Source organism: Echinops telfairi, unplaced genomic scaffold (assembly GCF_000313985.2).
Source record: "Echinops telfairi isolate 266 unplaced genomic scaffold, ASM31398v2 ScPeMD7_7468;HRSCAF=8506_0, whole genome shotgun sequence".
NCBI classification, from domain to species: Eukaryota; Metazoa; Chordata; class Mammalia; order Afrosoricida; family Tenrecidae; genus Echinops; species Echinops telfairi.
In genome coordinates, this window is record NW_022111369.1 from 41703090 (window position 1) to 41727157 (window position 24068).

Consider the following 24068-nt stretch of genomic DNA (forward strand, 5'->3'; position numbering starts at 1 on the left):
AATGCACTCCTAAGTTTCATTTGGGGGGCCCGAAATTAAGATTGACTTAGATTTCTCTTTGTCATTAATGTAGAAGAGAATACTAATATGTTGCGAGGGATAGTTCCCTTAACTTATTATCATAATCTGAATGGTAAACCAGATAGGTGGAAATCCCTCCCCTTCAACTGTGCAAACCTAATGAGGCAGGCTCCTCATGTCATTTGTAACTTATATATCATTTATCTTCATAGTAAGCAAAAAGAATATACCAGCACGTCCGGCAGTCATCTCTCTACTTTTCTATCCACAGGTAGGCGCTTATAGATGTTAGTACGTGTTTATACATAAAGGTGTGTGTCGCGGTAACATACCTGAGTTTGTGCTACATTTCTCATCTGAGAGTTATGACTCTGAAGGCACAGTGGCTTTGCTTCTTCCAAAGACCATCGGAGTCGGGTTTCCCCAATTTTCCACCTTCTCTAGATAGCTCTTTATTCTTTAGGGAACCCTGGTGCTGTAGTGGTTATGAGTTGGGCTGTGATCCCCATGGTTGGCACTTCGAAACCACCTGCAGCAACTCCTCGGGAGAAAGACTGGGCTTTCTGCTCTCGGCAACACACATAGTCTCGGAAACCCACAGGGGGTCGCTAGGAGTCAGCATTGGCTCCATGGCAGTGAGTTTAGGTTTTTTGTTTTTAATTCCTTAGGGGCACCAAGTTGTTCCCAAAACAGGAATCTTGCATTTCATCTCAGATGAGTGACTGTATCTGTAAACTAACCTTTTCATGGGGAAATTACCAGTGCATTTACCAGACCGTCTGAGGACAGGCACTTACCAGCACATGTCCCATTAGCAGAGAGGCCGGAGAAGCCAGGGACACAGGTGGAAACACAAAGGCCACTCTTCAAAGAGAACCCATGGTCACAGAGGTGACACCGGTCCAAGTGGCTGCACTGCAAGCACCCTCGAGGGCATGCTATGAGAGAAGGCACATGTCAGAGAGGCACAACAAACATACCAACACCCACCTAGGACCACCAGTGAGAGGGAAATACACGGACGGCAGCCAGGGTTGTTACAGCATAAGTAACAGACCATCCCTTAACTGTAGCTCCTTCTGTTTGTCTACAGAGTTTCAGAGGAGACTGGCCTACTCTCAGAAGGAAACAGAGACAGGGGAGCATGCCAGTATATGCACTACAGCCCAAAATCAATGCCGGAAGATGGACCGTTCCAGAAGTTAATCAGACAGACAGTCTGTAGGCTCTCTCTGGTTGCATTCCTCCTCTGTGTTTACTGTGGTTTGTGGCCAAGGCAGGGGCTCTGACTCATGGCCACCCATCAAAACAGAAAGGAATGCTGCCCGTACCATCTTCCTGATCTTTGCTATGTCGGGGCCCATCACTGTGGTTATTACATAGTCTAGTCCCAACCTCAGGGGCTCAAACTCTAGCATGCCCTAGAGAATGTTCTGCTTCATCTTGAAGTTTGTTTTCAGTAGATCGCCTCCATGTGTTTCCTCCGAGTCTGTCTTGGTCAGGAATGAAACCTATCCACCGCCGGCTAGTATTGGAAACAGTGGTGGGCTAGCATCTAGGGTCACTGCAGCACAGGAGCCGTCACGGCGAGGCACACTGACAGATGAATGGTGGCTTCCTGTACTACTTCCTGGTTTTTTAACACATTGGGCAAGTTTCTTCAACTCTCAGTGCTGCTCTTTTCTCAACCACCAGGCCAGGGGTAGGGGGAAGACTACATGCATCAGAAGGCAAACTGACTACAACTCTGCCTGGGGCACAGTGAATGCTCCATCGGATTGCCACTATCTCTGCTGCTGCTGTTACGAAACTTTAAATGCACAAAGAGAGCTAGAGATGAGAAAAAGCACATGATTGTTTCTTTGAGTGAAGTTAATAGTAACAACTCTATAGGGTGGATTAGAGACTGGCCCAAAGCATTCCCAAGGCTCCAAGTCTTTACAATACCTAGGTAAGGGCTACTGGAGTCTAACTTCCAACCTTTGAGTTAACAGCTATAAGTATAGCCACTGAGCAACTAAGCCCCCTACTAATTTTCTATACATTGCTTATTCTCTAATTGTTATGCTTCTTTCATTGAGATTTTCTTATAGAGAGGCATCATAATATAGTTTAAAGGACACTGAGCTGAAATCGGAAAATTCAATTTTCATATCTGATGTTGTCTGTTGCCTGGCTAATATTCTTTAGTCTCTTTTTGTCTCCCATTTTCAAAACTGGATTTATAATGTCTATTACAATCTACCTAGTCATTACAAATATCAAATGAGGTAATGGAAATGAGGGAAATTGAATTAAACGTAAGATGCTACATTTAGGGAGTGAGCATTACTGTTTTGTGTCAGTTCTTGTTTAGGGAGTGAGAATTACTCTTTTGTGTCAGGCGTTCTTTAAAGCAAGGCACAGGTATCAACCTTTTGATAGAAATGATGAGAAACAATTGGTCAAGAAACAAATCTCTTGGATGAGCCAACAGAGAAGGAGATTAAGATTTTGTGATTAATTTAGTTCAATAAGAGAAACTCCAGTTTGTGCCCCTAAATTGTCCCCCAAATCCTATTGCTCCAGGGGACTATGCCAGCAGGAGGGTTACAAGTGATTTAGTTGACACACTGGAAACTCAATGCCCAAGTCAATAGGAATGATTCACCCTTAATGGATGCCTCACTGTAGTTCAATAGAAGCATGTCCATTCCATAAAATATTGGCTCTGCCTCCATAGAGACCTTTCGGGACAACATTGATTTGTGCAAGAGAATTATTGGTCTGCTCTCCTATATTCAATTTAATCGGCAATTGGCAGATGTGCATGGGAAACCATCAATTACTTAGGTTGATCTCTCTGGGCTTTCCTGCTCCTCCTAATTCAGATGCTCAACTTGGTTACCTGAGCATCTGCACCCAGGACTGATGTGATGCCCTCACTTTCTGCCAAAGGACTCAGCCAAGTCTCCAAGTTACCTGTGCACTTGTTACTTGCGTGGTCTGCAAAGTACCCCTTCTCACATTCCAGGACACACCGGTTGCCCTGGAGGAGAAACGGCCCTTCACAGCGAGTACATTCCTGGGGACCTTGACACTGGAGACAGGGGAGGCCACAGCCTGAAAGAGAAACATTAAGTCAACAGGAGTCTTTCCATTCCAATGGGCTCCTGGCTTTCATGGGAAGGTACTAGATTCTACTGGTTAGTGCACTGGCCGAGGTGCCAAGGAGTCCCAGTTCTGAGGGTGAATACCAGCCTTAGCAGCTGGTCACTCAACTCCTCTGAAGCTCAATGACTTACCCTAGAAAACACGCGTGGGCATACAAAGCCTTACCAACCACACTCCTTGGGTGAAGATTAAATGGAATAATGAAAAATATTAGATAAGCTATATAGTTACTGGCAGCAATTACCCATTAGTGTGACTACTAACCAGCCTTTGACTCTCTGCACTAATGGACTGAAGTGTTAGCTGATGTTTGAAGTCAGTTACCAGAGTCTTGCGTGCTCCCTTGCAGGGAAGCAGTCTGTCTACTTTTGATGAGATTTCAGAATCTGCGGATCTGGAGGGGATCCTCGGCCAAAAGAAGCGACGTGAGTTCAGACACAGTTGGTAGAAGCATGATGATGACCCACAGACCTCTCCACCACCACCACCACCACTCCACTAGCATGAAGTCCAGTTCAACGCACAGTGGAACTGTGGGCAGAGAACTCCTTCCTAGTGTGGGTTTCCGAGACTGTCAGTCTTTACAGAAGCAGACAGCCTCATCTTTCTCCCATGGAGTGGTCGCTCAGCTTCTCAGTGATTAACTCACTGCACCACCAGGGCTCCTGATCTGGATACCTGGACCGCTCAGTTCCCAAGAAAGCCCAAGAGCAATGGCTAGTTCGTTAACTGTTTAGGGGGCTAGACACACCTAAGGTCTCCACACGCAGCGCAGGTTGTATTTGGCCATGGGAAAAGAAAAGGGGGCATTCTCATTATTCCAAAGAAAGGACCTTAGGAAAGAAACCAGGAACTCAATAAAAAGCCAAGCTCCTCTGCAGAACAGTGAAAATCAGATGAGTGCACAGCTTTGATGATCCAGAGTGGGGGCTCAAGAGACTTACTCTTGCAGAGGCCCAAGTCACGGTAGAATGGTGGTGAGCATTGTTCCACGCAGGCCCCGTCCTGGAGAACATAGCCATCCATACACTGCAGGCAGTCTGTTCTCAGAGGTCCTTTGCATACATTGCAGCTCCAATCACACTCTAGAAAGAAAGCTCATGTAAGATCAGCATCCCTTCTGCCCTCCCTCTGTCCCAGGGGCTCATCTATGAGGATGCTGAACGCAGCTGCAAAGGGTAAAGTGGAGATGACATAAGAGATGTCAGACAAGTGAGCGCCAACGAGGCTTCTGCTTGTAGAAGCCTGAGTGCTTCTCTGAGGTTTACTGTTTCCTAATTATGTTCGACACGGGCATGTACAAGGATCACGCTATGTCTGTGCAGGGCCTGCCTGTCAGTGAGGCTGCTGAGGAGTCAGATCAACCTTATCTTATTCCCTGGGCCCCAGAGTGCTTTATTCCTGTGCTGTGCCGCCAAGTCTTCATGCAAAGCTGGCTAGAGGGAGGGCCAATTGGTGCCACAAATGCTTGATAGCGGCTAGATGTCAGAAACTCAATGCAGAATGCACCTGCTGCTGCACTAAAGACACCAGATGTGGGGCTCAGTATCAGGTGCTAAGCAAGGCAGAAAGAACCAACAATGGTTGGATTACATGGGGCATAAAAGAACTTTCCAGAAAGAAAGGACACCAGAATCAACTCATTTACTCATCCATTAACTGAACAAGTAGAGGTGGTAGGCATATACTGAAGAGGGCCAAAGAGGAAGGAGAGTGTGTGTGCGAGGACCCTGCAGTCAGGAAGGTCAGTTCCTCGCTCAGTTGGTCTCAGCTTAGGACGTGTACCCCAGTAACCTGGAGGAATGATCACAAACACAGATGACCAGGCCTGAGCGCAGACCTATGGAATCCAGGCATACACACTGCTACCACTGTTGTTGTTATCCTGCCGGCTGTTGTTTGTAATGGTGCAGGCAACAGGGACACACTCAGAACACTCCATTTTGAGAGTCAGTATTGCAGCTAGTAAATTCTTCTTGCAAGAAAATGGGAAAGATAGTGTGGGTGTCACTTTTTATTCACATTAGTCTATGCCAGTGTTTCCCCCAAGAGCCCTGGTGGCATGGTGGCAACATGTTGGGCTGCAAACCGCAAAGCCAGCAGTTTGAAACCACCAGGCGTCTGGCGAGAGAAAGACAAGGGCTTTCTACTCCTGTAAAGAGCTACAGTGTTGGACACTCTTTCAGCCCTCTTCCTCCCTTCCTAAGAAGCTGGGGAAGCCTCTCATTCTTCACCTTCCCTTCCGCCTTGCTTCAATATTGCTGGTCCCAAAGAAGCAAGTAAATGCGCAAGACCGCACACGTGCTCCGAAAAAGATTTATAAAGTTAATCTCTCTCATTTATTTGACTGAATCAGTCCTGGGGGGTGGGGGGGATGACTAAAATAGAGCCTTGAAAACTGCCAACAGAGTTATGAAATCATTTACAACGGAGAGGATTTGTGATAATCTTGTTTTTCACCACAACCAACAGCCTCTGGGACAGCCTCTGGTTGGAAGGAGAGGGGGGAATAGAATGGCTTCTCTGGTCTTGAACAGAGCAGACCACCTAAGACGACAACCAAGTCAAATCTCTTGTAATGGAAAAGGATGCACTTTTGGAAAGCCTTAAAGGAGCCCTAGTTTACTTGACAGATGTTTGACCCCTATTTCCAAGCCCTTGATTCTCTGCCAGAACCAGACGGAGGGAAAGCTGGAAGGGAGCTGGTATGAAGAAGGAAAATGGAATGGGATCAAGGAGAGGTGGTTCTCTAACTATCTTTCCCTGGTTGCTATAGGGCTGACCCCAACTCATGGTGACCCCATGTGGTCAGGGTAGAACAGTGCTACACAGGGTTTTCAATGGCTGACTTTAGAAACAAACTCACTGCCACTGAGGTGAACCTGACTCCTAAGGACCTTGTAGGGCAGGGTCAAACTTCTCCTGTGGGTTTCCCAGACTGTACCTGTTTCTGGGAGTAGAAAGCCTCATCTCTCTCCCATGAAGTGCCTGGTGGTTTCCAACTGATGACCTTCTGGTTAACAGCCTAATGTGAAACCCATTATACCACTAGGGATCTTCTGGGACACAGATGGTACTCAAAAATGTTTCCTTTATAATACACATAAAACAATTCTGTGCTATCATCTGAGGACTTCCAAACCCATAAAGTGCAGGGGGCTTTCCCAGTGTGAGGGACTGGATGTTTGTAGTAAACAGGTGTCAATGAGGAGGAGAAGAATCCTTATTCAAATTTAGGATGAGCTTTACCTTTGCATGTCCTGGTGATGAAGTCAAGATAGTACTGTGGGGCACAGCTCTCGTACTGACACTCCCCAGAGAGCAGGACCTTGTTTGGATCCCGGCAGGAGGTGCATCTGGCCTGTGAATCACAGCTTCGACAATGTGTGTTGCATGCTAAGCAGGTAGGAGAAGAATGACGAAATGATTACAATTGCAAATAGAGACGCACTGCTCACACCAAGAGAGATGCTGCCAAGGAACAAAGCCCTGCGCCAACCTGCTCTTTCATGATGGCTCACAAGCCCGCCTGGCGATGAACAGAAGCAAGAAATATTATTTGCATTCTCCAAAATAAAAGCAGGGTAATCTTCCTCTCCAGAGAAGATACATGATAAACCCGAGAATGGAAATCCTTTGTTAAGACCGCCCCATAATGTAGCCTGATCCCAGGATCTCTGGGATTCTGCTCACGAGTTTTATGTGAAGCTTACTTCTTTTGCAAGGACATAAGTCCCCCTACATTTGGTGATACAGACTCCAGACTTGTGCGTAATGCCAAGATTCAAATTAGCTGTCAACCTCATGGTGAAGTGCAGGGAATCCCATATTTGAAGACACAAAGGGCCGAGAGGTGACCTGGTTTCTTGGATTGCTCAGGAGGAAGCTTAGCAGCCACGTCACCTTGGCATTCAGGAATGATTCCTACATGGGGACACGCTTTCAGCTTCCCTAATTTAACACTTGGTAATTCCACCTCTTCAGCTATCGATGCTGTAAACTTTGGAAGGCATCGTGAAACCATCCTTTCTCTCACCCCTGACCTAATCAGTCACAGACTGCTATCAATTCAAACTCTGCTATGACATGCTCGAATCGCTTCATTTTATCCCGTCTTCACAGATGCCACTCTATGCGATCCTTCCTTCCGTCGGTTCAAAAGGGCTTTCCCTAGCTCTCTGTCTAGAACTAGTCTCCCTGCTACATGCGCTTAGAGCATCCTGTCCATCTCCTTCATGCCATGCACAACAGCTTTATTTAAGCAACTAATTGGTTAGCATCTATGTCCTCTAAACTGTACACTTCATGAAAACAAAGACCAGGTTGGTTTTGTTCCTTGTAACATTCCCCAGCATCTAGCTGGCTACCCATCATATCGTTGATTATTCAATAGACACTTAGCACCTAAATGAAAGAAGACTTATCTTGTAACTATATATACACAAACACCTGCATCTCAGCTGCATTCTAAAACCTCTTCCAAGTGTGCACTGGAGGAAACGTCCAAAGAATGATCGAGTCAGACCCAGCGCTGTAGAATACCAATGCCTACAGCAAGTCTAAGGAACCACTGCCCTGTACAATAAAAGGTAGCAAGTCTTCTTGTTTTACTGAAAGGAAGGCCATTGATACAATATATACATTAGACAATGTAGATTGGTGATTTAGTGTCCTAGGAAAATTCTAGGCTGGATTTTCAGATAGTTGGGGAATAATTAGGAAAGAGTAATTTAGTTGTTGGAAGCTTTTAGGACATTAAACTTTAATCATGTTTTGCTAGAACTTCTGTATATGGTCTACTTTAATTTGGGGAATGTCTTTGACAAAGAGTCCACTGAAAAACTTACAAATAGAAAAGTGAATTGGGTACTAATGGCTTGACTATTATTGGTGGATTTGATCAGGTAGTCCCCAATTTATGACAGAATTCTGTTCCAATGACCTGATTAACAGTTGGTTCTGATATAGATATAACAACTTTTTAAAAATTTAATTTTCATTAGTATTGCCTTTTATTTCTTTTTAATATAATTTTTTAATTAAAAAACTTGTAATCTTTTTATTGAGGGCTCATTCAACTCTTATCACAATTCATACATACATCAATTGTATAAAGCACATTTGTACATTCGTTACCCTCATCATTCTCAAAACATTTACTCTCCATATAAGCCCCTGGCATCAATTATCAGTAACTTTATAAATCCAACTTTTATTTGTCTTTGGAGGTTGGAACCATTATATATAAACTTCCAGATATATTTGAACCTTGCATGTAGTATATATTACCAATGATCCAAAAAACCAAACCCACTGCCATTGAGTTGCACCCACCCACAGTGACACACTATATGGTTGTTAAGGCTATAAATCTGTAGGGAAACAGAAAACCTTATCGTTCCCTTCTGGAGCAGCTAGTGGGTTTGAACCACTGACCTTGTGGTTCACTATTTACTCAACATACCAGACTGAAATATTCCAATCTAAGGATACGCTTTATTCATTTTTAGAAGAATTAAACTTAAAGTTTAGCATAGGACTAAACTGGGAGATTCCCTAATTCAACGGAAATTGTGTATATAATTCTATCGGCATGGTGGCACAGTAAATGCACCGGTGCAGAGGTCACCCTGCTTCCCAGAAGAGAAATATTTCAGTGCTGCATAGTTTTGTCACCTACACTCCCTATCAGAAATGCTATTTTTCCTTTTAAACTTTTATTTTGTGTGTGATTCCACTGCTGTGAAGAGCCCTCATAAATCTAAGTCACCATTTTTCCAACAACACCTTCTTACTCTTGAATAGAAGATGCAAGCATTTCATCTGTGTCTCTTGGGTTACAGCATCTACAGAGTTTGACAGACAGTTGATATATACCAAGCAGAGTTTCTGTTACAAAAGCAATCTTCTCATTGGCTGAGAAAAGGTTTTCATCTCTACTACCTCAGCAGATGATGTCAAACAGGAAGTTCCACAGAACTTCAATTCATATGCAAATCCTTGGAAGATTCTGAATCCCTATGCAATAGAAATAGCTCTTAGTGCTTCATTTTCCTTCACATTGCGGACGATAGCAAGTCTCTACGGAGAACGTGCTCTCTGCTTGGACCAGGGCTCAGTGTAATGACAGTGCACTCCCACTCCCTGCCATGGAGTCACTGCTGATTCAGAGCCACCCTCTGTGGGTTTCAGAGACTGGAACTGTTGACAGGGGTAGAAAGCCCAGTGTTTCTCCCGTGGAGCTGCTGGTGGTTTTGAACTGCATGCCACGTGGATTGAAGCTCAGTGTGTAACCACTATACCACGAGGGCTCCATTAGGACAGTGCATTACAGGTACTATTATAACACCTCCATCCCCATTTACAGATAGGGAACCTAAGGCCTAGAGCTCAATCTATGGCTCTGGGTCACAAAACTTAGTAAATGGCAATTATGATTTGAACTTAAGTCTCCTGACTTAAGAAACAATTCTCCTAACTACAAGTCTAAAATTCCTTCAACACGGTACTTTCTACAGCATAAAATCAAAATATCAGCCCTGTATTTATTAGCTGTCATTTTCAAAATGAGAAAGAATTTTTTTTTCAAATGACACTTTTGTGATTGAAGTAAAGTAGGCTGCCTCAGTCTATCCCAAATGTTCCCTCAGCCGTGAAGGATTTCCTCATGTTCTTTCCATCCCGCATCGCACTCTCCCTCCTTTCTCCCAGCTCCTTTTTTGTGCTCGGCTCACTGTAATTAATCATATTCTGACTTATATTTGAGAAATAAGATGTCATCAGAGTTCATTCTCATTTAAGACAAAAGAACTACTGTTTGGGGCAGAAACCAAACACTTTGCAAGAAGTAAAGCCTTGCTGATAGTCAATATTCAACAAGCATATGTGAAAACAAGGGCCTTGAACCGGTTCATTCTGGTTCCACCCCTGCTGAGAATCTATCTATACATCTACCCCCAAGACACTGAAACAGACTCCACATTGTAACATGATCTGCAAGAATCAGCTAGGGATTTGGTTAAACTTTGGATTCGAAAATATGAAAACGTAGATTCTGATTCAGTATATCTGGGTGAACATGCAAATTCTCAGCAGTGTGTTGAACTGGAATGGACCAGTTCAATGCCCTCATTGGAACAAATTAAGTCCAGAGAAGTACTTGGGTCATTGAAGGGGTACAAACAAGATTGTGGAACTCTCTTAATGGCTACAAGCAATCTGAAGGTGAATGGACTCCTACGTTTACTTAGAGAGGTTCGAAGACCTGCCCAAGATCCCAGAGCTGGTGTTCACAGAGAAGACCCCTAGGCTGGCACTGGAATTAGGCAGCTGAGTTGTAGTTTGCTAATGGCATCCTGGAATCCTTGGGTGGTACAATTAGTTAACATACCTGCTTTCTAATGAGCTGAATTGGAGTGTGAGTCTCTGCAGCGGCACCGCCTTCGAAAGGCCTGGTGACCTATGGCTGAAAAGTCTGCCCTACGGAGTCCAGTTCTGCTCTAACAGATGGGCTGGAATCAACTTGACAGCAACTGGTTTACTAGTAACGATATCCATATTGCCTTTGTAGATTAGTTTTCTTCCTCTTATTGAAAAAAAGTAAAGGTTACCAGTTGAGAATAGGGAAGAGCAAGAGAATACCTTCCCTTTCATATTCCAGGAAGACCAGACAGAAAGAGAAATTTCATTAAGAAAGAAAACCACCTACATTGGCAAACATGGTTGTCATCCAGATAGTGCCCAGGGAAGCAGGTGGTGATACAGGTGCCAATGTGTGAGAGAACCAGGTGGGTGTCACATGAGGAGCAGGCAAAGGGACCTCTGCCCTGACAGGTTCTGCAAGAAGAGTGGCATCCTGCAGAGGAAAGAGAGACAAACAGAATCTGTGAAGCCAGACTCCCTTCCAAACAGCTTCCTCAAGAGAGTGGATAAGAGCCCCAGCGTTCCGACCCACAGAATGCTTCCTTCTTCTTCACGCTCTTGGGAAGGTCAAGTCTTCCCAGTTACAGTCCCACCGAGAACCTCATGAGACACTTCGGCCTCCTGTGTCCAGCACTTACTCACTTTTACAAGCTCCTTTGTCCGTGTAGTATCCAGAAGGGCAATCAGAAACACAGCGGTCCCCCAGCAGCAGGTGGTGGGCACTCTGGCACTGCAGGCACACGCTCCCCGTGTGGTGGAGATTGGCTGTGCAGTGCTGGCACAGGGGATGACAGTCTGCAAGGGGCGGGAGAGCACACAGAAGGCACAAATGTTCATGATCACGAAGTCTAATCACTACACCAATGGGCAGAAGGGATTTCAATTACCAACACTGCAGCACAGACAGCCAGAAAGTAGCCCAAAGGCAGGATATGTCGGTAAAGTAGAAGCTTGGGACCTGTTCAAATAGAGCATTTGAGGCTTTCAACAAATGCTCAGGCCCAGCACAGGGACTGCGACTTCATCCCTTTCCAAGTGAACAGCCTTCAAGTACTGGAGCAGCAGGTGACAGACACTTGCTCAAAGGCGAGAGAAAGGTCAGGGTAAGAGAGACAGTATTGCCGGTAGTACACACTTCCCCCAGAGCACCAGTGAGAACCAGAGCACCAGTGGTCCTGTTCACAGCATGCCTATGTTGTGATCAGTGCCTTCCACATAGGTCCTTCTCAGAAAACTGGGCCTGTCTGGGTCAGCCTTCAGTCAGGAGGAGCTAGGGTTAGTAAGCAGATCATTGGGTTATATTGGTGGGCAATTTTAGTCCTTCACTAAACTAGAGGCATGAAGATGAACTGAGAATGGAAAAATCATTTTCAAGGCCAATACATTGCTCACAGCAGCTTTGTAGTTCTAGTTGTGATTAAAGCTACAGAACAAGTCCCATAGCCACCACTGCTGTTGTCGCCACCCATATCATGTCGTCTTTTGTGAACGAGCTCGATGATGTTCAACTCCTATTGCAAGGGAAATCATCCTCTGGCCTACCTTCAGTTAGTTATTTTTCTTCAAGTCCCTTGTACCATTGGAGGATGGAAATTCCAAAGAAAAGGAGCCTGCTAACCGCGCACTGGTGGTTCAAACCTACCAGGTGCTGTGATGGAGAAAGCTGAGCCTGACTGCTCTAGTAAAGCTGTAAAGTCTCAGAAACCTTGTGGAATGGTTCTATGTTGTTTCTATGAGTTGGAATTGACTCCGTGGCAGTGGGGTTTGGGGTGGCTATGAAACTCTCTGCTCCCATAACAATATACAGCCTTAGAAATCCATATTGGAAGTTTGATCCTGTCCTTCCGGGTCACTCTGAGTTGGGACAGACTCAATGGCACCTAATAACAATATCTCAAGAAAAGAAAGAAACCCTGCAACTCCTAAACTTTCCACCAACATGAAAACATGAATTAAGACCTAGGAAAAAAGTATGGGTTCTGGTCACAAGTTTTTTCTATCTGCCTCCATAGGATTCAAAGCGCTCATTTGAACTTGCTAATTCTCCACCTGGAGACCTCACTGCCATTGGGTCGGTTCTGACTCACAGTGACCCTACAGGACAAGGTGGAGCTTCCACGGTGGGTTTCTGAGGCTGCACATCTTTACGGGTGCAGGCAGCTTCATTTTTCTCCCACAAAGTAGTTGGTGGTTTCAAACTGCTGACCTTGTGGTTAACAGCCTAACATGCAACCCAATATGGCACTAGGGCTCACGGTTCATGCCCTCTGCTGCTATCCAAAAGGGTGGGAGAATGGAGTCCATCCCGGGGCAACATGGAAGAAATGGCTGCTGGATCTACTTCTAATGAATCAGCCATTGAAAACTCTATGGAACGCAATTCTGCTCGGACACACCTGTGGTCGTCATGCGTCGGAACCACTCAGGGGCCAACTATGTCTTGCTGTTACTTCTCAAGGCCTTGGCGAAGGCTAGATTTTATGTCAACTTGATGGACCTGTGCGGATGTAGGGGTGGAGTCCAACCTCTCAATCAGGTCATAGCATGATGACGTCTCCTTGGGGATGTGGCCTTTTTATAAGAGTTCTTTCTTGCTCTTTCCTTCCTGCTTGCTTGGATTCTGCTTCTGGTGCCAGGGGAGATCCAGGTGGTCTGCCGTCCCTGGGAGCTGTCAGTGCTCTGCCATGTTTCTGCTGACCTTAGATCCATGTAACCATCCACCCAACGGCCTATGATCTCCCAGCTTTGCCTCCCTTCCTTACCTATCACTGCTGTGTCTCTGAGGGTCTGAAACTAGCATCTGACCCAACTGACCCATGGACTTGAGTTGGACTGAGGTGGGCCACTTTCTTGATATAAAATCCCATCTTGATAGGAAATTCTTTCTGAACCATTTGAATGAAACTGATTTTATCTCTCTAGGAAATTCAGTCTAACACAGCCTGGTAGATAGAGATCATGATTTATAGCAAAATTTGTTGCCTCCTGAAATCAGTTGAAACAGGACTTTCTCTTTCCACCCTCGGTGGTAGCTGTCAGATACCAGCATTTGAAGGGTGTTCACTGCTGCCCAGGAAGCAGATCTCACACCCAGGCCCAGCAGGAGGTGCTCAGCTTACTTATCAGCAGGAGACATTTGGGGAGGATCTTTACAACAGTGTTTCAAACTGGTTCATTTCGGTTGGCCCCCTTGCTGAGACACCGACTTTCCACCCTAGATGTTTAGTATGGAATCTACGTTCTCACCATCCTCGGGTGATTTTTATGGATTCATTGGGATGACCTTGGACTCTACAACAATCACCTGGAGATCTGCTGAATTGGTTGTGACCCCTTGTGACTCGGTGAACCACAGACTGTGACACTGCCGGATCCTATGCCATCCCCACAATTCTTGTTATAGCTGCCCAGCTGACTCGGAATAAACTGGCTCAAAGACTTGCTTTAGAGCCACCTAGGAACTGAACCAAAGTGTCCTCTCAAAACCGCCCACTCTTCTAGCAGCACACCAATGACAGTTCCTGTCTTTTCTCTGAACGTGGAGCGCTCAGACAACAGAGCAGGCTTTTGTCAATAGTGAGAACAATTCATGCTGTCCCGAGAGCCAAACTGACCCTCATTCCAGATCTTCAATAAATAGAAAGGGAATGATGACTGTATTAGGAGACATATAAAACGGAAGCTCCTTCCCCCCATCTTTAGCCATATGGATGCCAGAGAATGCCTAGCCATCGTTCTCTTTTCCTGATATCCTCCCTGCAGTGTCAGGGAAACGATCCGAGAGGGGGAGAAGGGAGCTCCCTAAAACTTCAAAAGTACCTTAACATGTGAGTGAATATTCAGACTGGAAACCTGGGAAACACACGATTCAAGAATCCATTCTTCGAAAAGCCTTTGCTTCTTTCTCTTTACAGCAAGTGCTTACAGAGCTTTCTGGGCTCAGGCAGGTACGGACATGATCTGCAGGTGTTCAGGACGCTAACGAACCTCTCTCTCTCTCTACTATTCAATTACAGAGATGAAAAGCAAGACGCGCCAAGGGGATGCTTTGAAGAGAAAGTAAGTGGATCTCTGGGGCATTGTGTGGGCACAATAAATAAATATTTATGGATTTGTCTGATCTCAGGGATCTTTAGAAGCCGTTTAAACTGAAAGTATCATGTGTCCATTATGTTTAAAGGATGATGGAGCTTGGTTAGGACCTTCCTTCCCAACCTCGGGGCAGTGGCTTGACATCTTTATGACTCTTCTCACGTCACCCTCCACAACCCACACAAGCAGGTGTCATGGTGATGACACATGGGTCTTAGTAGCCCATGCTCCACAGGGTTTCCACTGGCTGGTGTCACAGAGGTAGAAGGCCTGGCCTCGCTTCCCAGGCACCTCTGGGTAGATTCGAACCTCTAACCTTTTGGTTGACAGCTGAAAAGGCTTCCATCGGCACCACCCAGGCACTCTACTGTCCTAATAGGTTATCTCCTCTAATTCACTCATGCCTACCAAGTATGAGCACCTTCTATTCGTTCCTTTCTACCTTAAAACATCTCCATGCCCATTTTTATTTCCTCTCATCTCAAAGGATAAAACACTCCATTCCTCCATCCATAGTCTTTATCCCATTCTTAATCTTACTCTACATCTTATCGCCTAACTTTCTTCACCGTCTTCTTGACCTCAACATTCAAACCGATTCCTCATTATCTGTCTAAAGCTTTTCTCTACCACATTCTATCTCTCACCTTTCCTTCACCCCCCAACTTCCTTGTCTTACACCTCACCGCAGATGCCATTACTTATAACCTGCTCTCAGCATCCATAATTCTCCTGTGGGACGGCTCTTAAAAGGTCACTTATGGCCTTAATAACCAAAGCTAATGCCATCCACCATTGTACAGGCTAATCTGCTATACAAGACCTCTTTAAAAGTGTTGAAAAGTGATGTACAGTTACCTACAGATGGGCATTGTGTCTCCACCCCATACTCCCCCTCATTCAAAATGATATGATTTTTTTGTTCTGATGATGCCTGATACATAATCCCTTCTACAACTCGTGTTCGCACAGGCTGGTGTGGTTCTTCCATGTGGGCTTTGTTGCTTCTGAGCTAGATGGCCGCTTTTTTACCTTCAAGCTTTTAAGACCCCAGACGCAATATCTTTTGATAGCTGGGCTCCATCAGCTTTCTTCACCACATTTGCTTATGCACCCAGTTTATCTTCAGCGATTGTTGGGAAGGTGAGCATCATGGAATGCCAGTTTAATAGAACCAAGTATTCTTGCATTGAGGGAGTACTTGAGTGGAGGCCCAATGTCCATCTGCTACCTTACTACTAAACCTATAAATAGATGTACATAGATCTATTTCCACATCCTCTTATCTGTAGGCAACTGATATCCCCTTACAGAAGGGTCGTGGGGAGGAGATGAGCCAGTCAGGGTGCAGTGTAGTCACGATGAAACATACAAGTTTCCTCTAGTTTCTAAATCCTTCCTTCCCATCCACTATCATGATCCCGATTCTACCTTACAAATCTGGCTAGACCGGAGGATGTACACTGGTACAGCTAGGAACTGGAAACAAAGGGAATCCAGGGCAGATAATGCCTTCAAGACCAGTGGTGAGAGTCGCGATACTGGGAGGGTGCAGAGAGGGTAGGGTGGAAAGGGGGAACCAATTACAAGGATCTACATATAACCTCCTCCCTGGGGAACAGACAATAGAAAAGTGGGTGAAAGGAGACGTTGGACAGTGCAAGATATGACAAGATAATAATTTATAAATTATCAAGGGTTCATGAGGGAGGGGACGTGGTGAGGGAGGGGAAAATGAGGAGCTGATGCCAGGGGCCTAAGTGGAGAGCGAATGTTTTGAGAATAATGAGGGCAATGAATGTACAAATGTGCTTTACACAATTATGTATGTATGGGTTGTGATTAAGAGTTGTATGAGCCCTTAATAAAATGATTAACAAAAATAAAGGATAGAAAAAAAGTGTTGAAAAGCAAGAGAGCTACTTTGAGGACTACAGTATGCTTGACCCAAGCCATGGTATTTTCAATTGCCTCATAAGCATGTGAAAGTTGGATGATGAATATGGAAAACTGGAGAAAACTCTATATGTTTCAAAGTACCATGGACTGTCAAAAGAACAAACAAATCTGTCTTAGAAGTAGAGCCAGAATGGTCCTTAGAGGCAAGGGTGGTGAGGTTACATCTCATACTCTTTGGACGTGTTGTCAGGGGAGACCAGTCCCTGCAGAAGGACATCATGCTTGGTAAAGTAGAGGGGAGATGAAAAAGAGGAAGGTCCTCAACAAGATGGATTGACGCAGTAGCTGCCACAATGGGCTCAAACAAGGGAACAATAGTGGGGATAAGACTGGGCAGTGTGTCGCTGACTGGATGGCCCCTAACAAAAACCACCGTGCCCTCCACTAACCCCTTACCCTACCCCAATTCTCTGCCATACAGGGCACTTCTGACCACAGCTCCTCTTCAGTGCTCACCCTCCTGTAACCTGCTTTCTCCCGCTGCGCCTCTTGGTTGAATCCTCTTTCTCTGCCTCAAAACCCTGATAAAAGTAGGGAAGCCTCACAAGCCCGGCCCCTTCCGTTCTCTTCATCAGGCTCCCTCCTTGAAAGCTTTCACAGGAGAGAAAAGGCTGCTTGCGTCTGCTTTTAGTGTAAGGAGACCCCAAAGGGCCGAAGAACTGCAGAATCTGAAATGACGCAAAGCCCTGCCTCTCCCCCAGGCCCCTCATTAAGCTCCCAGAATGCACCAGACGAATCCCCAGCCATGTCACGTTGCAGGATGGAGGGAGAACCCAAGGCAAAGAAGAAGTCGATAAATGACGCTTGCAAATATAGAAATAATCAACTCCAGGTTGCCCTCAGCATCCCATTAATCCAAGTTAGTTTACAGTTTTACTTGACACAGGAAACTGTACCCGAATTTAGAAAACTGGACTCAAAGTCTTACCTACATATTTGTTCCTTGCTATAAAAAGTTGACTGAATATTCATTTCCTTAAATAGATTCTTTGTACCCCAACAATCTGATGAGACCGCCATTCATGCACACCCCCCTTTTCAACTCTGTCATGTACCAGTACCAGCCGCCAATGAAACCAAAGCCAAACCCACTGTCACCATCCAGAATTACGTGGACTGCAACTCAGTGAGCCTACCTAGGGTTTCTGGGATTGTAAACTTTTACAGAAGCAGACAGACTCATCTTTCCCCCCAAGTTGTGGCTGGTGGGTTTGAACCGATGACTTTATTGTTAGCAGCTCAACAGCTAGTCCACAGTGCCAGCAGGGCTCCTTCACAAGCCCCTAACAGAAGACCATTTAAAAAGATACACCCTGTAATCCTGCAGGATTTTTTCTATTAAACCAAACAGATGAGAATAAAATAAAATAAAAAACTTACTAGCCCTTTTGTTCTCAGTCTCTGAGTCAGTCACGTTGTAAGAAAGAATGCCTTCAGAAACCTCAAAGTGAGTAATGGTGTGCAGGAAAAGTCAGAAATCACAGCAACACGGAATAGAGGTTTTATACCAGTTCTAACTTACAACCAGAAACACCTAGTTCCCTGGGCCAGACTGTGGGGCTCAGCCCTGAAAGGCTACCAGTGGCCAGTCCCACACCTACAAACACACCGCAGGTGGCCACTGTGCGTGTCTACATAAGAGGGGCGCAACCTAACAGCTTAAGGACTTATTCTTCTGACGATGAAGTAATCCCTGGGAGGAAATAGAAAAATATTTTTACAAAGAATAAGCAAACACACAAGTCACCCCACTGTATGCCTCTGAGAGTCGACCACAACTAACATTAATGATTGTCCTCTGAGTCCATGTCCACACGATTTGACATAGCTACATGGATACAGATGGGAAAGGACTAAAGGTTGGCACAGAGGGCTTTTCCCCACGCAATCCCATGTCATTAGGGATTCTTTACAAGCATCATGTTAAGGGGCTACGTAATGTTCCAGCACTAGCAAACAAGACAAATAAAATCCCAAAACATATTTATCATGTAATTTGAACACTGAGTTCCAGTTTTGTAATTAAAGTCATGATTACTATCTTTGGGCATAAGTCTTTGTCTGCATTTCATATATTTCCTAAGGGGTAATATCCGAAGAGTAAAATACATATTATTATCATAGCTTACATCTATTGAGCTTTTAACATAATGATTCCTCTGAGAAGCTTGTGGGAAAATTCCATTATCTATTAATTCCACATTTCTATGAACTTTTTGAAGTGTCCTCATATATCAAGGTATTGTACTCATTATTTTACATGCATATTTCATTGGAAATGATAAGATAAGAGATGCTATTATCCCCATGTTGAGCCCTGGTTGGCACTGTCAGTCATGCCTTGGGCTGCTAACTGCAAGTCCGTGGCTCACACCGACCAGCGGTTTCAAAGCCTTGCAGTGGAGAGCAGGAGCCCTGCCAAGTTGTGCTTATGCACTGGGCTGCGATCCTCCTGACGGGCTCTTTCAAACCACCAGCAGCTCTGAGGAAGACAGTTACCGTCTCGGAAACCCCCAGGGGGTCACGATGAGTCAGCTTTGGCTCACTGGCAGTGAGTTTGGTTTGGGTTTTGAAGTGGATAGCAGATGAGCAGTGGATCAGAGGTAAGGAGAGAAAATAGGAAAGCAGAGCAGCATGTTGCTACGTGGGTACCTGGTGGATTGGTTTGGCTTGTTTCCACTGACGTGGAGTCTATTACAAGTCACATAGTACAGAGCAGAAATACAGTGAACCCTCGTTTATCGCAGTTAATCGGTTCTAGACCCTACCGTGATAAATGAAATTCCACGAAGTAGGATTCCTTGTCATGATGCGCTTTGCTTCCTTGTTGAAAGTGAAAGTAGCCGTAGCACGGATGTTTTTTTCCTCTTTATGGATGGAGCAAACGGAAGACTCATTCAAGTCGAAATGGCGTGCAACCTCCACGATTTTCTTGCCATCTTTGATCATATCCAAAAGTTTTACCTTTTCCTGGATGGTGAGCATCTTCCTCTGGCGCTTATTTTTATTGTCAGAAGGCTTAGAAGAAGTAGCTCGTTTAGGAGCCATCATAGGGCTTAGATAAAATTTCTTTAAAATCGCAAACAATTACAGTACACTGTACAAAAGCAAAAATGCATCTGATACGTAGTTCCGATACGTAGCGATGTAGACAGAAGCGTGTACAGTATGAGCCAACCAGTGGCAGTAATGACAGAGCATGCGCTGTTACGCAAAAACCGCGATAGAGTGAAGCCTCGGAAGTCGAAGTGCGAAGTGGCGAGGGTTCACTGTACTCTTCAGGTTTCCTCGGCTCTGATCTTTATGGAAGTCAACTGCCAGGCCTTTCTTTGGAGGTATGAGGTGTCTCTGCACCACCGATCCTTAGGTTAGCAGTCTATCACAAATCACTTCCACTACTCAGGACCTTCATGGCCCCTACAGGTTTGTGGGATCAAAGAAACCCCAACCGAACTCACTGCCATTAAGTTAATTCCAACTCACACTGACTTCATGGGACAGAAAAGAACTGCCCCTGGGGGTTCCAAAGCTCTCAATCTTTAGGGGAGAAGACAGCCTCATCTTTCTTGTGAGGGGTACTCAGTGGGTTCACACTACTCATTTTGCTGTTAGCAGCCCACTAGGTGGCCCCGACACCACCAGGGCTCCCTAAACCCAGGAAGGAAATTATTGGAGAGGAAATACTAGGAGACCAGTAGAGACGTTGGGGGTGCCTGAAACAGTTGATCAGAGTTGCACCGGCTGGTTTTTGAAATCTACGACAGGCCAAGAGGAGAGGGGTGCTATCTGGCAATGTGCGTGCGAGAGAATTTGCAACTGCCTTGTCAGTTACAGTTTGAGATAATGAGGAGAGAAATATCCCCATGGCCAGCCAAATGTTATTAACTATACAGTCCTAACTCAATAAAGATGTAGTGTGACCCCCAACTCCAGGCACTGTGGGGGGTGTCCGTGTATCCTCAGGAACGGCTGCAACATCCGCCACTTCACTGACATGGGACCTGTGGGCACCCTTTCTCAGAAACAAGCTGATTCCCAGGCACCTCTTGAATTCATCTTGGTGGGTGGTGACCATCTGAAAAATGACCATCTGCACCCACACCACCCGGAATCATGCCGTTAAAATGGCAGTCTTCCCAGGCACACCCATCTGCCCCCAAGAGAATTCCCCTCTAACCCTTCTCAGCCGTCCATGCCTTGACTCCCCAGAGGTGAGGGCTGGAACAATTTCACAGGAGGCACTAGGGTAAGTGTCTACCGTCACCACTTCATCTGGAGCAAGACTGCACTTACTGCGAAAGAGGAATTGAATCTCCAACCCACCAATCTAGCAGCCTCTGAGAGGATTAACATACCTTCCTAAAAACCCATCTGTGTAGCAAAGCATCTACATCTGACCTTCTGCCTGTAATCAAGGAAAAGGAGGCTGACCTCAAATATGTCTACCCGGCGTGTGCACTTTCATTAAATGCTTAAGAACAGCGCCTGCTCCGGAGGTCGGCTCCCAGAGTCCTCTGTTACTCTAATTCTTGTTTGTCACTCTTTCAATTACAGTGAAGAGTTTTAAATATAAGACTCAGTTAAGAGTCACGAGGAAAGGCGACAGACCCAGGACACGTTTATGTTTAGCCTCATTCAGATGCCTGGTGTATAAGCACACACGCGCGTGTATGCATGTGTGTATGTGTGTGTGCGTATGCGTTGTGTTGAGGGTGATGCAGATGGAATTCCAATTGTTTGTCGCTACGCCTGCTCGCTAATAAACCCAGTGAGTTAACACTTTAAACAAGCAAATTAACAAACATATTACAAGGGAGCCTGGAAAGGGAGCATTTGCTTTAGCTGAAATAAATGTTTTCTGTTTTGTTCTTAAGCAAGCACAGCAAACCATTTGCTTTCTAACTATGAACAGCATGCAGGCATGTTAAAATGTTAAGTAGATAAAATATTAGTATTTTGACTCAGCAGTTGCAGTATCCACTAATGTGTCACCCTGCAGCTGCGAGGAGCCTGCACGTGGCCATTCCCTGTGTGATGCTGTCTTCACATCCCAAAGGCTCCCCGACGAGGATCAGGGCAGATTATCCACATAATGATAGATGGGAACACCCGGTAGTGAAATGACTTATTTCAAGTCTTTGGAGCAAAGTAAAAAAAGCTTGAAGATATTATAGTAAATGTGTACTGTGGAGGCCATAGTTCGGATGTTGGTTTTAGAGGGCAGTGACTCCTTAGCTGATAAATAATGGCCTTTAAAGGCAAATTCAGACATACAATGATTTTTTTTAGTGTCCTATTAGATTCTGAATGCAACCACCTGGGACGCAGGCAGAAGTGATGGAAATACCAGCACGGGGAGCCGGTCCTCATCGGGTGAAAAACAGAAATGATTCCAGGAAGAAACTCGGGTCCATTCCAAGTGTGGAGAATATGAATTCTGACGCTTCTTTTAGAATTCATAGGTTCTGCTTTGTAAGAGAATACAGAGGAAACCAGGAACTAACACAGACGGCCGAAGAGGAAGAAGCATTCTGTCCTTCCCTTTGGATTGTATTTCTTTGGTCTCAGCCCAGCGACAAGCTCTTAGAAATTAGCACGTGTTCTTTTCTTTGGAGGCTCTGACTTCCTAGAAAGGCTGTACAGCCAACCAATCGACCAAGCAAACAAATGTTTTCCTGGGTTTTTTTTAATTTTATTTTTCCCTTTTGTTGGGTCTTCCACCCTTAAAAACACCAACTGCACAAAAACATGCTAGATTTTTAAAAATTCCGAACCAGTTGTGTAGTTACATAATCTGGTATCAATTTGAAGATGAAGAGTGTAGGGGAGGAGGTGAGCCTGTCAATCAGGACATAGTCAATGAGGCCTCTGTGTGGGGATGGCTTTCTCCTGAGAATTCTGGGAACACCTGTATTTTCTCCTTGGAGGCAGGAGAAACTCTCTCTCTCTGCTCACTTCCTGTGAGACATCCCTGTGGAGAAGACACATAGCGGGAGGCTGATGGAGCCAGACCTCTGGAGCCGGAGAAGCCACGTGGAGACCCCTGTCAGCGCTGAGATGCTTACAACGCCACTGGATCCACAAGACTTCCCACCCACTGGCCTGTGATCTTCCTGCATTTTGCATCATTGTATGTGTTTCATGAGTCTGAAGAGGCTTTATAGATTTGTATCAGACATATGGTCTAATATCAGTCTTATGGACTCGACTAGGATGTTGTCTCAATATTCAACTGCTCTTGTATATAAAGCACTTTCTTATACACATATGAGTGTCTCTCTGGATTTGTTTCTCTAGTCTACCCAGACTAACACAACAGTGATGTCAAACTCACCAACATGTTAAAAAAAAAAAGGTTGTAGAAGGTAGCAGACTAGTCGGAGGAGGGGCTGACTAACAGTTTCAAATGTATGAGCAAAGGACTCCACTCTGGCTGCCAACAAGGGACATGAGCACCGCTTCTGCCCACATATCCTCAAGCCTTATACCCAGTCTCCCAAAATGTCATGTCTTCCTCCTGGTTGGCCTCTGTGAGAAAACACGAAAAGTCTGAGGGGTATCAGGCCCTAAAGAGAAGATACAGTGGAAGACAGAAGGAGGAGCCCTGGTGGGGCGTTGTCAGGTAAGCATTGGGAGGCTAACCAAATGGTCGTCAATTGAAACCCACCATTTGCTCCACAGGAGAAATAAGGCTACCTGTTCCGGTAAAGATTTATAGTTTCAGAAACCCTATAGGTATCCACTTTCGCAGCCTCCTAGTGCCCCCAGGGGCTGGTCTCACCCACTTTGGGAAACACCACTCTATTGGGTCACTCAGAAGTGGCATTGACTCGGCTCCATGACAGTGTGTTTGGTTCGGTTTTAGGTAGGGGTGGGGGTAGGGGAGAACCATGAATTAGACTCACTCATCTGGTCTCTCAAGACCCTTATTAAGTGATGACAAGGCTATGTGTCCAAAGAAAGCCTAACATAAAATGCAATCGGAGTCAGAGAAGGAGCAGAAATCAATTCCTCAAAGAGAACGCGGGAAACTGAAGTTGCACGCTTGTTTGCTGCTTGCACAGCGAGCTGGCTGGGGACTGAGGCAACTGTGAGGGGACAGCTCCCGGGAGGTAAGCTCCATGGGAAGAAGAGCACTCTGCACGGTGAGTATGTCACAAACCAGGTCAGGACCCAAGACAGACCATGGGCTTAGGCATCAAGGGGAGAAACTGGAACTTGATGGAATGAGCCAAAAAAAAACAGTAATAAAACGTGAAGTTTAAAAACGGTGCTTTTTCAATTGGTGATGATGTTTTGGACAGTGGCCCCCTTGAGGAGGAGCGGGAGAGCCTTGGCAGAGAAGAGACTTTGCTGCTGCTGTTAGGAGCTGTCACGACGGTTCCGACACACGGCGGCCCTATGAGCAACACAACAAAGCC

At 45.4% G+C, this 24068-nt stretch overlaps 1 protein-coding gene across 1 annotated transcript in view; it reads right to left on the reverse strand.

The window, feature by feature from the left end:
- Positions 1 to 24068, reverse strand: part of FRAS1 (Fraser extracellular matrix complex subunit 1) — a 593853-nt gene that overhangs the window by 200905 nt on the left and 368880 nt on the right. The window contains exons 20-25 of the mRNA XM_013004822.2: positions 11239 to 11391; positions 10883 to 11029; positions 6424 to 6570; positions 4119 to 4259; positions 2983 to 3123; positions 819 to 959 (exon numbers count right to left, since the gene is read on the reverse strand). Of these exons, the coding sequence (XP_012860276.2) occupies positions 819 to 959; positions 2983 to 3123; positions 4119 to 4259; positions 6424 to 6570; positions 10883 to 11029; positions 11239 to 11391 (870 nt within the window). The remainder of the gene's footprint in view (positions 1 to 818; positions 960 to 2982; positions 3124 to 4118; positions 4260 to 6423; positions 6571 to 10882; positions 11030 to 11238; positions 11392 to 24068) is intronic.